Below are 13,585 nucleotides of genomic sequence, written 5' to 3'. Positions count from 1 at the left end.
ATTGAAGGCAAGACAAAAAAAGACTAGTATTTCACGTACACTAGCCAATGGTTTAGAGCAAAACGAAGAGCGTATAATTGAAGGATCCCATAAAAAGCTGCTCCACCTAAAAATGGACAAGGAGGGAGCAACAAGGGAAAATGAGGTGTAGGAGGCAATGGCAAGGGGAAGAGATGTTGCAAGAAGCAGCCAAACTACCGAGCCACAAGTTGGAAATGGAAATTGACGTACAGGAGGCAACCCTGCTACTCAACAACCACTAGGAAACAAAAGCAAATGATATTTACATTAGCCAAGGCACAAAGAATGATGGTTATTCATATAATATACATTGATTAACTTCATGTTTATCTGATGCTGCTTATAGGTTGAACCTGATCATGGATGCTTTTAACACATCTGGACCGGTGCTTCTAGACAGGGCTCTAGTTTATGGTGTTTCACGATTGACTCGCCCGTTGTGACTGCTAGCAGCTCCTCTAGCCAATAATCAAAAAGAAATGATTCGGAAGATCTCTGGTGCATTGAACTTAAGCTTTTTTTTGGTTATTTTGAATTGTTTTGCTGCAAAGCTCAAAATCTAAAGTGGAACAGGTCAAATTGAATGAGGCTGGGCTCGAATAACCCTCGCGATATAGTGGAAACTCTTCCAATCTGCAAAATCAGTTAAGAAACTGGATGGAGATCTTCCGGTTCTTGACCTTCCAATATTTAAGTCAGTTCGAGCCGTGAGAACAAAGGTGGAAAAGAGTGGAAGTGCAAGAGAGATCGAATGGAACAGAAAGAGAACTGGGTAGGAGCCAAGATTCTGGCTTAATTTTCTCCCGGCAGAGTCTCCTCCAGTTTTAGAGAGCAGAACTTATCTATGGAAAATCTCCTACCCTCTATTTATAGAGGGGCAGAGAAGGTCATTCCAGAGTTTGTTCGACCGTTAGAGGAGTTTGTTCGGTGGTTAGAGAGCCATCTGTAAATAAGCTGGTGTACAGCTGTGCATATGAGCTGGACATGAGGTCATATCTGCCTATACCTACTAACTATATATAAGATCGTGGCCAGCTATGGCATGGCTGCGGCGGTAGCCAGCTGTCGCATGGATGCGGCGAGCATTCGTAGAATAATTAAGTTCGTCACTATAATAGTTCACTTCGATACATGACCTGGGTGAAATAGAGACGTCATAATAGTCATCGGGATTTAGATCGGTAATTATCCGACCTGAATATTTCTTTGCCAGCTGAGATGTCATCCGGACAGAATATCAAGGTGTTCTTTATTCAACTCGATAAAATATCGAGCTGAATCTGCTGCTGCAATCTGGTGCTTTAAGATCGATATCCCTTTAATCTCATATGATGATACCACATGTCTTGAGGCTGATTTAGTGCACCAACAAATTAAAAATAAATAAATATTTTTTTATGGTGCTTCAAAGGATAAAATTATTTTTAATCAAAGCATTCTTCTCTTCTTTTTTTTCCGTACAGGTGGGTGCTCACACCAATCTAGTTTGAGTACACCCTAAAAGATCCAAGAACAAAATGTGCTGCAAAGGTCGCGGGCAAGTCTAGCCCCGATGCCAAGTCCAATCACCACTATGCTCAGCCACATAGGAAGCGATCCGATCAATGGTGCATTCGCCTCTCGATCTACATACTTAGCAAACACTGAAGTGAAGTCACAAAGGCAGATCCAAATATCATGAAGGAGCGGATGGACTTCCAACTACATCATGTCATCTCAAATTCAACCTATCACAATAGTAGAGTCGCCCTCAATGATGATTTTCTCTCCTCATAGCTTCTGTCTGCTATAGATAATGCTTTCCAAATGGCACGAAACTCAGCTCCCAAGACAAAAGGCTCAAAAAAAATATAAACCTCTCGCTACCAAGAATCTGGCATCTGGATCTCAAATAACAAAGCCAGCACCGCTCTTGCCATCTCGGACACTGCCGTCAAAATTAATCTTGACAAACTCTAAGGAAGAGAACCCCAAAAAATGAAGATAACCCTCCAGATTACTGCAGAAGTAAGCATGAGGGCTCCAGAAATTGGAGGTGTCAATGAATGGGCTGACAGCATCAAAACGGTTGAACTCCGTAGCTAAGCAGAAGACTCTCTCCAGCATTCGATGGATGGGGACGACCTCTACTTCAATGCAATTTCTAGACCCTTATTGTAGAACTCGAAAGAGGAGAAACACCAAGATGCTAATGGAGGATGAGGTGGAATGTCAAGTTGCAGATGATGGAGGACAAGAGGAGGAGTGGCAGGTTGAAGACATAAGAGGAGAGGTGGAGCGACAAGTTGAAGATGGAGGAGGAGTGGGACACAGATTGATGAGGAGGTGATGGGTCGAACAAGGCTAAGCATAGGGAGGCAGGCAGAGGAGGAGGAGAGGGAGTGGCTAGGTCAAACAAGGCTCAGCAACAGGAAGATGGGCAGACGAGGAGGAAGGAGTGATTGGATCAGTCAAGGTTGAGCGCATGCGGTGACAAAAGGCGAGCGGGGTGGTGGGTGGCAAGGAGGAACTCCATTCAGAGGATCTGATTTAACCTAAAATATTTGACTTGGTTTAATCAAGTCAGAATATTTTTCAGAAAAAAAAATAAAAAGACGACAACTGGTTTCTTAACTTTCTAAAAAGAGATTACCCTAACCACATCCTTCCTAATGGATGGTTAGAATCTTTCTCGCTTTTTTTTTTATAAAAAACAATAAAAGAGTGCCACATCACATCCCAAAAATGGATGTGGTACTTTGGTTATAACTATTGATTTTATTGGATTTTTATTTGGTTGGATATATGGTACTATGGCATACTAGCAATAATTATTTTGGCTGATGTAAACCAATTGTTGGATAATAATGTTTATTGTATTTAACCTGATTCAGATACTAGTGGATCAGTTAGAGTCAAATGAAATCGATTGTGGGATGATTTTGGATTAAACTTGATTGTCGGTATGAATTATCAGGAATCTTAACATGAATGTATTGATTTCTATTTTGGATGACATATAAATGGACTATGGGTCTATCCAAGTCACTTCAATGGTTTGTGATTGTCAAATTTTATTTATTATTAAATAGTACATGTTGATTTATTGGAATTTCTCGATTCATATGATGTATTATAGTAAATTGATGGATTCTTTAGAAGATTATGGATGTATATAGACAGATTCTTCTAGGTTTATCATCAGTTATAGTTTGTGATAGAAGCTCAAGCTGAATAATCACGTTCCAATTGTAAGCAAACTTTTGACCAGGTTGGTACTCGATTGCTTTCAAGTCTGTTGCTTCATATAATGAATTGCTTTTAGGCCTGTTGATGGCATTTTAGATATTGTTGATACTCTCTGTTTATAGCAATGCTGATTATAAAGGTACATTGTTAAATCATAGTTTAATATTCACAGAATGCAGTCACATTTTGAATAGCAATTGGCAACAAAATGTATGAGGTTTGATTGCAGAAAATGAAGCAATGAATTGCACACCTTATCTTCATTAAAATACTTGTCATTGCAAACAAAATGCACTGCCATATAACTCCTACATGGACCACAGCCCAACCCACCTCCCCCGCAAATGATATTTCTGATTGTTTCAATCACTTAACAACGAAAATCTATTGTAATGCTATGCCCTTAAGTGTGACCTGGTATCCCAATCCCAGCTTCGTTCCAGAACTCCTCCTGCGAGTAGCCAAGATGCCACCAAATATGAGGTAATGCACTTCCCTTTAGCCTTGCTATCTTGAGCTTACCTTTTTAGCCTGGCACGTTCAAAGCTCACTCTCAAGCTTTCTGTTCTTCTAGATAAGCTCCTGTTAATGACATCTTTCTCATGTGCAGAAGCCATACGAATGTTCCATGAAAAGTAGCCACAGCTTCTACTCATACACATGCTGCAATAAATTGAAGAGATTGCCGATCAAAAGCTAGGATTTCAATCAAGCTAAAAAGAAGCGCCGGTCAAGGCTTAAAAGCTATCCAAGAGGGCCATTGAGGCGATCTCCATCCACAGTGGTAGTACTGGATGATGTTGCTGGAGGGGGCGTGGGGAGGAGATATCGGAGCTCTAACTCGCTTGCATGATACCTCTCTCGCTCGCTTTTCCTCTATCTTCTTCTCTCTTTCTCTCTCTTCATCCCTTTTCCTTTCTATCCTCTCGCCCTCTCTATTCAGCAGTAATCCACTCAAATGGGGTAGAAGATCACATAACGGTGATGTGATCCAATTAGTTGTCGCCAAAGACCTTACCATACTCTCCTACCAGTAAGGGTAATTTTGGAAGAAAACTTTTTTGACATCGGCACTTGATGGGGCATAATTGTAGAAGGATGAAAGTAGAGGTATAACGGGATTCTTGCTCGGACCATGCCCAGATAGATCATCCAAATTCGACAGTGGATAACATGCCATATTAACCCTTATATTTCATGAATTCTCAATTGCACGTTATCCATCGTACACATGCTTCAAGATTTGCACCGGTCTACCTAGATGTGGTCCAGGCAATAATTTCTCCTGTAATTTTTCTTTCATCTGATTATCAAATATTTGTCAGTATGTATCTCCTATGACAACTTTGGGATATATGTGAATAAAAAGAATTTGGAAATTAAGTGTGTATGCTAATCAATTAAAAGTAGTGAGCATAGATGTCCATGTATGATTGTGAAAATGTCCTTCTTTGTTATAGAAGGAAATTGTAGAAACTGAAAGATTTTATGATTTTCTTTATCAAAGATGTCATGCCCTTGATTCGAAATCATGAGTCTAGGAGTCACGACAACCTCCGCATATTTGTGAAGAACTCTCTCTACAAGCATACAAGACATTTTAAAAATGATACCAATACATCGTAGTAGAATTTATAATAAATTAAGCATAAAATTTAACTAACCATAATCAACTTTAGTCCTCACAAAATTTCAATAATATTCAAAGATCTTTCATCAATTTATACCTCAAATAAAAATTTTATAAAAATATCATAATAAATCTATATTGTCAACTCGTGCTTCTAGCTCACTCCCAAAATAGTATCCATATCTATAATTAAGAATCTAAATTTAAAAATAAAAAAGAGAGATAATGAGCTTGATAGCTTAGTCAGTAATAAATAACTCAGCTAGACATTTCAGATATTATCGTATGATATAATATTCAAAAATAATGTCATAAATAAATAATTTTAATCTTATTTAAATAAAATAAATATTTTTAAATATTCATACGTATACATAATCATAAATCTGATTCAAATTACAACTCAACAGCTTTTAACTATGGCCAATATTAATCTCCATTAGCAAGATCCATTGAATACCAGTGCACAATCTTCACTGACATATCCATCAATTACCAGCATATAATCTTCATTGACAGGATCCATTGAGTACCAACGTATAATCTTTATTAGTGGAGCCCACTGATTACCAATATATAATCTCCATTGATGAGGCCCACTGATTATCAACATATAATCTCCATTGGTGGGGCCTACTGAAATATAGTTAGGCTGAGAATATAAATCCAATCTGTTTCAAAGTACTTTTATAACATAACATATCATTATTTTTACTGAATATATGTATAATCAATAAATTATAGTATTTTAAAAATTTTAATTTTTTAAATCACTTACTGTTCAAAATATAATTTTATAAATTATGCATAATTAAAAAAATAGTTATTTACTTTCAAAATAAATTATGAAATATTTAAGAAGATGATTCATTACTTATCTTTTACAAAATACTGAACGAACAGATCGATTAATCTTGAGAAGATTCTTCAAAACTTATTATTCAAAAAAATTATATCTTTATATTAATTCTAATTCATAACTAAATCAAAATAAAGTTTCAAATCAAACGTCCACTTAAGATCGGATCAGAAATTAGTTGTGCTTTTCGAATCAAATTTCTAGGGCAAGAACAAATTAATTATGAAAGACGGACCTCTAATCTTACCAATCTCAAGAAAAAGAGAGAAACAACAAGCATGGTAGGGAGAGAATCCGACATTCTAGAGAGAGAAAAAGTAGGGGTTCAAACTAAAAGGAGAGAGAGAAAGTAGAAAGATTTTCTTTTTTCTTCTTCTTCTTTTTCTCCTTTTTTTTTCTCTTTTTTTTCTTCTTTTTTTTCTCTTTTTTTTCATGGGACATAGGACCTGAGCGGTCCTCTATCTCTTCCCTTCTTTCACAGAATAGGGGAGCTCTTGCTCCCCTTGTTCCCGGGTTAGGATGGCCTCCTCCCCGTCAGCAACCCTCATGATCAGAAGATTAGGCGGCACTGGTGACCAACAAGCCAGATCCAGCGATCGGCGATGACAACCAATGACGGGAAGAACCAAAACAAAATGAAAAGAAATAGGGGATCCAAAAAGACAGTGATTTCCAAATGATTTTTGATAGAAAAATCAGCAAAAATTCAACATTAAAATTCCTGAAAGATTAAGGGCATATGGTGGAAGAGATTTACCTGATTTAGATGGAATTTGATCTAATTTCGGACGGTCAAAGTGAGATCAAATCCACCGATAGACAGGATGAAAAGAGAAAAAAAAAAAACAATGATTAACAGTGATTTTTATGAAGAAAAACCCAAGAGTTTGAGGTCTTTAAATAGACCTCAAATAGGGAGGAAGTTTAAGTTTGATTTAGTCTAAAACCCTAAGCCTTTAGGAATTTGAATAAGAGAATAAGAGGAACTCCTTAGGGGGTTCAACAAGGCATCTACAGCTCAGCACGTGCTGGCTTAAAAAAAAAAAAAAATTTAAGATCTTTGTGGGGTTGGGGTATCACAAAAGAAGATTTTCTTTAGCCAAAGGAATGTAACAAATTTAATTAACTAGGAAAAAGATCATCGATTGCATACTGTTGTAGATCATTGAAATAGTATCACCATCTTTCTCCTTTTGACTAAGGAGGATTTTTTCATAATGTCGATGAGACATCCCGCTTGTCTTTTTTTAACTAAATGGCATCTTCACTTTTTCTTATTACTTACACTTTAAATTTCATCAGTGATATCATCATCTCTATAATTGCAGTTCTGACTCTTTAAGAGAGCAAGTCCACCTCTTGAAAGTGAGTGAGCCAATCTGTTTTTCTTTTGTAAAGATAGACATTATTTCTTTATTTTTCTGCCAATATAAGATATTGGTGCTCCTACAACTTTGCATCCCCGGTTCCAAATAAGAACCAGAAAGCAAGCAGAAACAAGAACAACTTCGATGGAGCTCAATTTTCCACTTCTTTTATTGGACTTTCCCACCTCGTAGGTAATAAATACACCCCTATGTAGTTAGGTTTTTGATATGGGAAAAGGAAGCAAGACAAAATGCACGCTTCATCTTTTAGTTTAAAGATGGGAATGCATCTATTGTTACAATAATAACAATTAATGATAATGATTTACAAGAATATAGAATTATTAATCAATTTCATCATCTTCAATTTTTTGGCTGAAAGAAATTTTGATGATTAATGAAGATAGATGGAGTGACATTTTTATTTATTTTATATAACTTGATTATCATTTTACTTTTCTTTTCTTCCCTTTTTATATATTTCGACCACAGAGAGAACAAACTGAACCAAGTAGCAATCACCAGTAACAGAAGAGCGAACAAGGTAGAGATGGAGGAAGAGAGAAAGAAACACTTCATCCTTGTTCATGGGATGTGCCATGGTGCATGGTGCTGGTACAAGCTTGCCACCTTACTAAGGTCGGCCGGCCAAAGAGTTACTGCGCTTGACCTGGCCGCCAGCGGCGTGCACCCCAAGTGCCTCAACGAGCTCCGGTCGTTCTCCGACTACTATGCGCCTTTGATGGAAGCGATGGCCTCGATTCCATCCGGCGAGAGGGTAGTCCTCGTCGGACACAGCTATGGTGGGTATGGCATCGCCCTTGCCGCTGAAAAATTCCCAGAGAAGGTCTCTGTTGCTGTTTTTGTTAGTGCTGCAATGCCCAGTATCTCTGCTCCCTTATCAACCATGGATCAGGAGGTACTTTCTTGTCGATGTTTCCAAGAAGAAGAAAAAGAAATTATTCAATTTGATACTAAAAAAATCACTTGTTATGGAGGATTTTTTTTTATATGATTTAGCCATAGAATTGGAAGAGAGAAAGGAAAGGGACTTTCTGAACTAAATTATCCAAAATAAAGGTCTGCTTTTGATCTATCCTCATCCAGTTAGCATGTTATATTTCGTCCTTGCATAAAGCTAGCTAGCTAGGCCTAATTTTTATACAGAACCAAGCCTGTCTCTACCCATTCCAAAAAAAAAGGGAAAAAATAATACTATATTTATTTTTGTTAAAAAATTATGTCATTGGGTATCATATCATCTGGCTAATATGTTGAGGTAGTCATAACACTTCCATGAAAGCCATAAATCCTGCCCTGTAACAATGATGGTATGGACTTCAAATCCTAGCCAGGTATTTAAGAAAACATAAATTATGATAGATATGGTGCTCTTGAAGGTATATTTAGCAAAAAAAAAAAAAATTGTTGAAGGTATTTGTGATGCAGACATATTGTATAAATTAAAAGGAAGGGTATTTAACCAGTCTCTATAAACTAGGACAGCCATAAACCAAGAAAGAGTGATGAATGTAAGAATAATGCGCCATATGGCACAAGGAGATTGATAAACTTTGCAGGATCAGTGCAAAATACATGGTATTGAGGTATAAAGAACCAAATGACTGGAGTGGTGTTGATCCTCTTTTGGTTATGTAATTTTGGTGAGTTGGATCACTCACAAACCTAGAGTCTAGACCAACTTTCAGTAAAAAACTCTAAGTATTTGACTTAATTAGCGATCCCCGATTGAGTTGGATCACTCAACTTTAAAGACAAAAAGGAGAAATGCGAGATCTACTAACACTTCCATTTAATGATTACTAGTTCTTCAAGAGGTATCCACCAGAATTCTTTATGGATTCCAAATTTTTTATCAGCCAAGACCCTCAGATATGTTCTACTTCTATCGCTCTAGGCCCCAACTACATGAAGGCAAAGTTGTATCAGTTATGCCCACTGGAGGTAACACATATATATTAAATTTTCTGATTCTGAGTTTCTTCTTTTCTTGAACTCTCTTAAGTTCTTATTGCATGTAGGACTTGATGTTGGCTACCATGTTAGTAAGGCCAGGTATTTGGTTACAAGATGACCCAACCAGTGGAGACATGGTAACAAAGGAGAACTATGGATCGGTAAGCCGGGTGTTCATCTCGTGCAAGGAGGATCTATGTCTGGAAGAGGACTTCCAGCATTGGATGATTGCAGAAAGCCCAGGGGTGGAGGTGAAGGAGATCGAAGCTGCTGATCACATGGTCATGCTCTCCAAGCCCAAAGAGCTATGCAATCTCCTGCTTGAGATTGCCAATAACTACAAATGAAAAATGTTTCATGTGAATGATGTTACATGAATAAAGTCAGTCTCTAATGAATGACTGATTGCTTTAGCTGTTTCTCCGGCCTTGCGGGCAGCTTGAATTCCTGGTCATGAATTAGTGAGTATCACACATTGCTGTAGTTGGAGCTGCTATGTCATCTCCTACAGTTCTAGTAGCAATTTTCCTCAGTGGCTGGGGAAGCATAATTAAGTACTCATGCAAGAAGAAGAGTAATCAGAGAAGAGGACGTTGAGATACTCAATCCGTTCAATAAGCAGGCCAATGCCATTATTGTATGTAACAGATTGGCGGTTAATTGAACAATTGTGATGCTTTAGTGTTTATGTTTCAGTGAGACTGAAAGAATCTGCATCTTGTAAGACTTTCCCTCGCCTTCGGCTAAGTCAACTTTGGTGCCTCAGCATTTAGTGAACAGCTTGCCATGGCACAGCCACAGACAGCAACATTACGTGGCGGTGCTTGTAATAATTCACCTTCTTCAATGGATCTTCCCTTTAGTTGCATGCATTAGATTCAGTCACCTCAGTGCCTCTTTTGGTTCCGGCAATCCTCCTTGGCACACTGTCTACAACTTCCTCTGGGCCATCAAAAGCTTCCATTCTGCCAAATGGTTGTCCTGTAGTCATTTAATCCTTTAATTGTGACCTTGGCTTAAGCAGAATTTATTGGAGAAGAACTCAAAATTTTTCAATAATACCCGCCAAATATTTTAATTTTATTGTTTAAATATTTTAATTTCTTCTTACCATGATTTTAATTCTGACCGTTAAGCTCATAATTACGATGGTCATGTACATTTAATCTTGTTTTTAATTTTCTGACCGCTAACTCCATATTAAAGGTTCTAACGTTGGACTTCTTATTAAAAGTCATGATAGGTTAAATAAAAGCTCCAGCATGAACGGTCATATTGAATGTTTTGAGACCTAATTTTTATCATCCCATCTAAGCCTCTTGCTCTTCTCCTTCTGACTTCTTCTATTCAAATATTTTATCTTTATGATTATTTTTTTTGGATGCTGAAAGAGTTTTATCAATCTGATCGTACTCGCAGACGGAAGATTCCGATCGTATCTTGGGATGATTTTTTTATATATTCTTGCACGAGGGACGGAAATACATCTTAGGATAGTATCCAATACATTCCGAATTTGATCATTTTTTTTATTCTTGAACTTCTATAAGTTATTTATAATATTCTTTTACAATCAAAATTTTTATTAGTTTTTTAAATCACATCTAATTTTTAAATATATTGTTCCAACATTCTGAGACGTTTTCTTCTTGTAGCAAGGAATTACTTCTGCTGTGGTGCAATTATTTTATCATGCAACCTGGATTGTGAAAGATAACGAAGAGAAGAAATCAGTGAAACATGATGGGGTGTGTGCACATGCACAGTTGTGTGGGTGCTGGTATGCAATGCATCCGTTGCGCTACGATGTCCGTTGCCAGTTCTCTTATAATTTATAGCTTGTTAGGAGGAAACTCATATTTAGGGAGTTGCTCCTACTCTAAATCTCGTTAGAAATTTACCTCCACACTCACTACCAAGACATTACTTGCTTTAAATTTTTGAGAGGTTAGCTTTCTCACACCTAAATTTGATCCTACATGGCTACACCTGCTTATGCTTCAGGTAACTAGGATTCATGATGCTTAGTTCATATAATGCCCTGATTTCAAGTCTTTCCTTCACCAAAAGCTGATTAAGCTCCTGTTCCGTGTGCCAATACAGAAACAAATTCTGAAATTTTCTCCCACCCAGAAGCATTCAGCACGGTGATGATGGAACTTATGACTTCTCTCTCTTCTGAGAAACCTTAAATAAATCCATGGTGGCAATGGAACCTACAATTTCTGCCTCTTGTAACACTCATGGAACAATTATATCTGACTTATCACTTTCCCACGGATGCTCAATCAAATCTTCCCTCCTGTAATCATTTGGTAACAGATGAAAACAAATGCAAACCAGAGACACAAACTCTACTAAATATATAAATTACACACCATTTTCCCTCAGGTTGATCTGACTGATATATTTTTCAAATTTAATTGCTCTATTGCCGTGTAATTTCATTTGTTTTGAGTTCTGTAGCTTAGTTATGTTTTTACGTTATTAAATGATAGCATCAGAGATCATCAACCGCATAACATAAGGACTTCTGCTTAAATTCATGCATATAAACAATAAGCTAGTTCTACATTTCATGATTTCTAAGCCAATAGGATTTCTAGCAGAGTATGTTAGAGAAAATTAAATTCCAATGTTCATCCCAGGATTACCTGTTTGCTCACCATAGAAATGGCTCGTATAAACTTGATGAGCAAAAGTTGCTGAATTTATCAAGCTCAGGATATCAACGGATCAAGTCTCCTCATGAAAACGAATTCATGCGTTTAATCAATGATTCTGGATTTCAGTTTTGTCAAGCCAACCTACAATAATTTATCATAATTACTTTCCATCTTTGCAATAAAACTTAACTTCCAGAATCCCATAATCTAGAATAGGTTTTTTTTTTTTTCATTCTGTCCAAGGGATGGGTCTTTTGATGATTATGCCTGCAAAACCTTACATATATCTATGCATGTGTATGTATGTGTGTATTTATGGCTGGCAACTCCACTGCCTTGACTTTGTTCAGCCTGAACTCCTATGATCCCTTGGATTTGATTGATTGTATCTGATTACATTGGCTTCTCTTATACTACAATATCTATCTTTAGCTGCTGCCAAGCCCATATCATCATTTTTTATGAGTCCTGAAATCTATTTATATGATTCAGATGGCTTCCAAAGAGTTTATGCGCCTTTGAAATCTGAAACGTGTCTATATTTTCTATTATTCAGCTTGCCAATAAAATTGATATGAAGATTTAATGAAATTTTGGCCATAGATGATTATTGCATTTTCCTGTTTCATGCTACAGCATGTAGAACTGTTTGTGGTTTTCACGAGGTCACGAGGATGGCCTATCTTGTGATCCATCAGCCCATGTTTTGATCATAGTGCATAAGAAAATTCTACTTGGATTTTTTTATTAAGACCAAAGTAGAATGCTGTGAGTTTGTTTAAATTTAACAATTAACAGAAGCTGATTATCCTTAACTCTAAACTTGTGACTCTTTTTCTCCCTTTTCTAGCTAATTTCTTGATCCCAAATTTCCATCAACACTCTACTTTGTTTACAATCATATATTGAATAAATCTTCTGCTTTTTTAACAGTTTTTTAAGGTCTCAGTTTCCTGTAATTGTGTCATCAAACTAACGTTCTCTGCCTGGACTCTTATGTCTCTGTACATTCTATTAACTATGACAGTAATTAACAACTTTTGGATGATTTCTTAGTTCAATTTAACATCTAATGATCAGAACTATATTTTCTTTTCTGTTATTACCATCTTTTAACCACAGAGGACCATACTTTTCTATGTTTCTGGCATGTTTCAGAAATTTATGCGCACTCTTACACAAGTTTCGAATAATTCTTGCAAGATTACATTTGCCAGGATGACTTAACAACATCTGAAGTCTCTTGAACGGTTTGTTATTACAATTATCTAGCTGTCTAATCTGATCTGACATAGTAATAAAAGTTATATTGATTATCCTCAAACAGATAATATCACAAATGATGTCATCTCTCTCAGAATATATATATATATATATATAAAAAATATATATATATATATATATATATATATATATGCCGTGGTTGTCTTCTTAAATGTAATGAATTTGACTATTACATTGTTTGCATAAAGTATGGAATTTGTCTGCCACAACAGTGGTATTATTACCTATGATTGACTTGAATTGACGGGTTTAGGCAGCTCACTCGTTGTACTCCTATTGTTTTGTTCTAAACAGTTAATACCATAAATTCTTGTATACCTCAAAAATTCTGAGAGAAAGATTTTTTTTATAAAAAATTTAAATATGACTAAAATCCTGAAATTATCGAAGGAGATGGGGCTTTATCTATAATAGACCTTTCAATAGTGGGAACCCAACCTCTGCGATAGGAGATTCCTCGAAAGAAATTCAATGTGGTAACAACAAGCTAATTGGTTGATTAGAGAGTACATGTAGTTTATTTGATATAAAAGTCATCGACTCCATCCCATCC

At 36.5% G+C, this 13,585-nt stretch overlaps 1 protein-coding gene across 2 annotated transcripts; it reads left to right on the top strand.

The window, feature by feature from the left end:
• Positions 1–7,088: 7,088 nt before the first annotated feature.
• Positions 7,089–10,049, top strand: LOC105045267 (probable esterase PIR7A). Of its 2 annotated transcripts, none has more exons than XM_010923487.3 (4): positions 7,089–7,297; positions 7,598–8,024; positions 8,986–9,070; positions 9,173–10,049. In XM_010923487.3, exons 2-4 carry the CDS (start codon positions 7,656–7,658, stop codon positions 9,427–9,429), a joined length of 711 nt encoding a protein of 236 aa, XP_010921789.2. In that variant the 5' UTR covers positions 7,089–7,297; positions 7,598–7,655; the 3' UTR covers positions 9,430–10,049. The 2 variants fall into 2 exon arrangements, with proteins under 2 accessions (XP_010921789.2, XP_010921788.2); XM_010923486.3 differs by having other exon boundaries at positions 8,933–9,070; positions 9,148–10,049.
• The last annotated feature ends 3,536 nt before the right edge of the window (positions 10,050–13,585 follow it).

This window comes from Elaeis guineensis, chromosome 5 (genome assembly GCF_000442705.2).
Source record: "Elaeis guineensis isolate ETL-2024a chromosome 5, EG11, whole genome shotgun sequence".
Classification (NCBI taxonomy): Eukaryota; Viridiplantae; Streptophyta; class Magnoliopsida; order Arecales; family Arecaceae; genus Elaeis; species Elaeis guineensis.
This window is presented reverse-complemented; position numbering and strand designations above follow the sequence as displayed.

Excerpts from the sequence above, each read along its gene's own strand:
- LOC105045267 (XM_010923486.3), top strand. The coding sequence starts at position 7,656 with ATGGAGGAAGAGAGAAAGAAACACTTCATCCTTGTTCATGGGATGTGC. Across the intron at positions 8,025-8,932 it reads TATCAACCATGGATCAGGAG|TTCTTCAAGAGGTATCCACC; the intron begins GTACTTTCTTGT and ends AATGATTACTAG. Across the intron at positions 9,071-9,147 it reads ATCAGTTATGCCCACTGGAG|GACTTGATGTTGGCTACCAT; the intron begins GTAACACATATA and ends TATTGCATGTAG.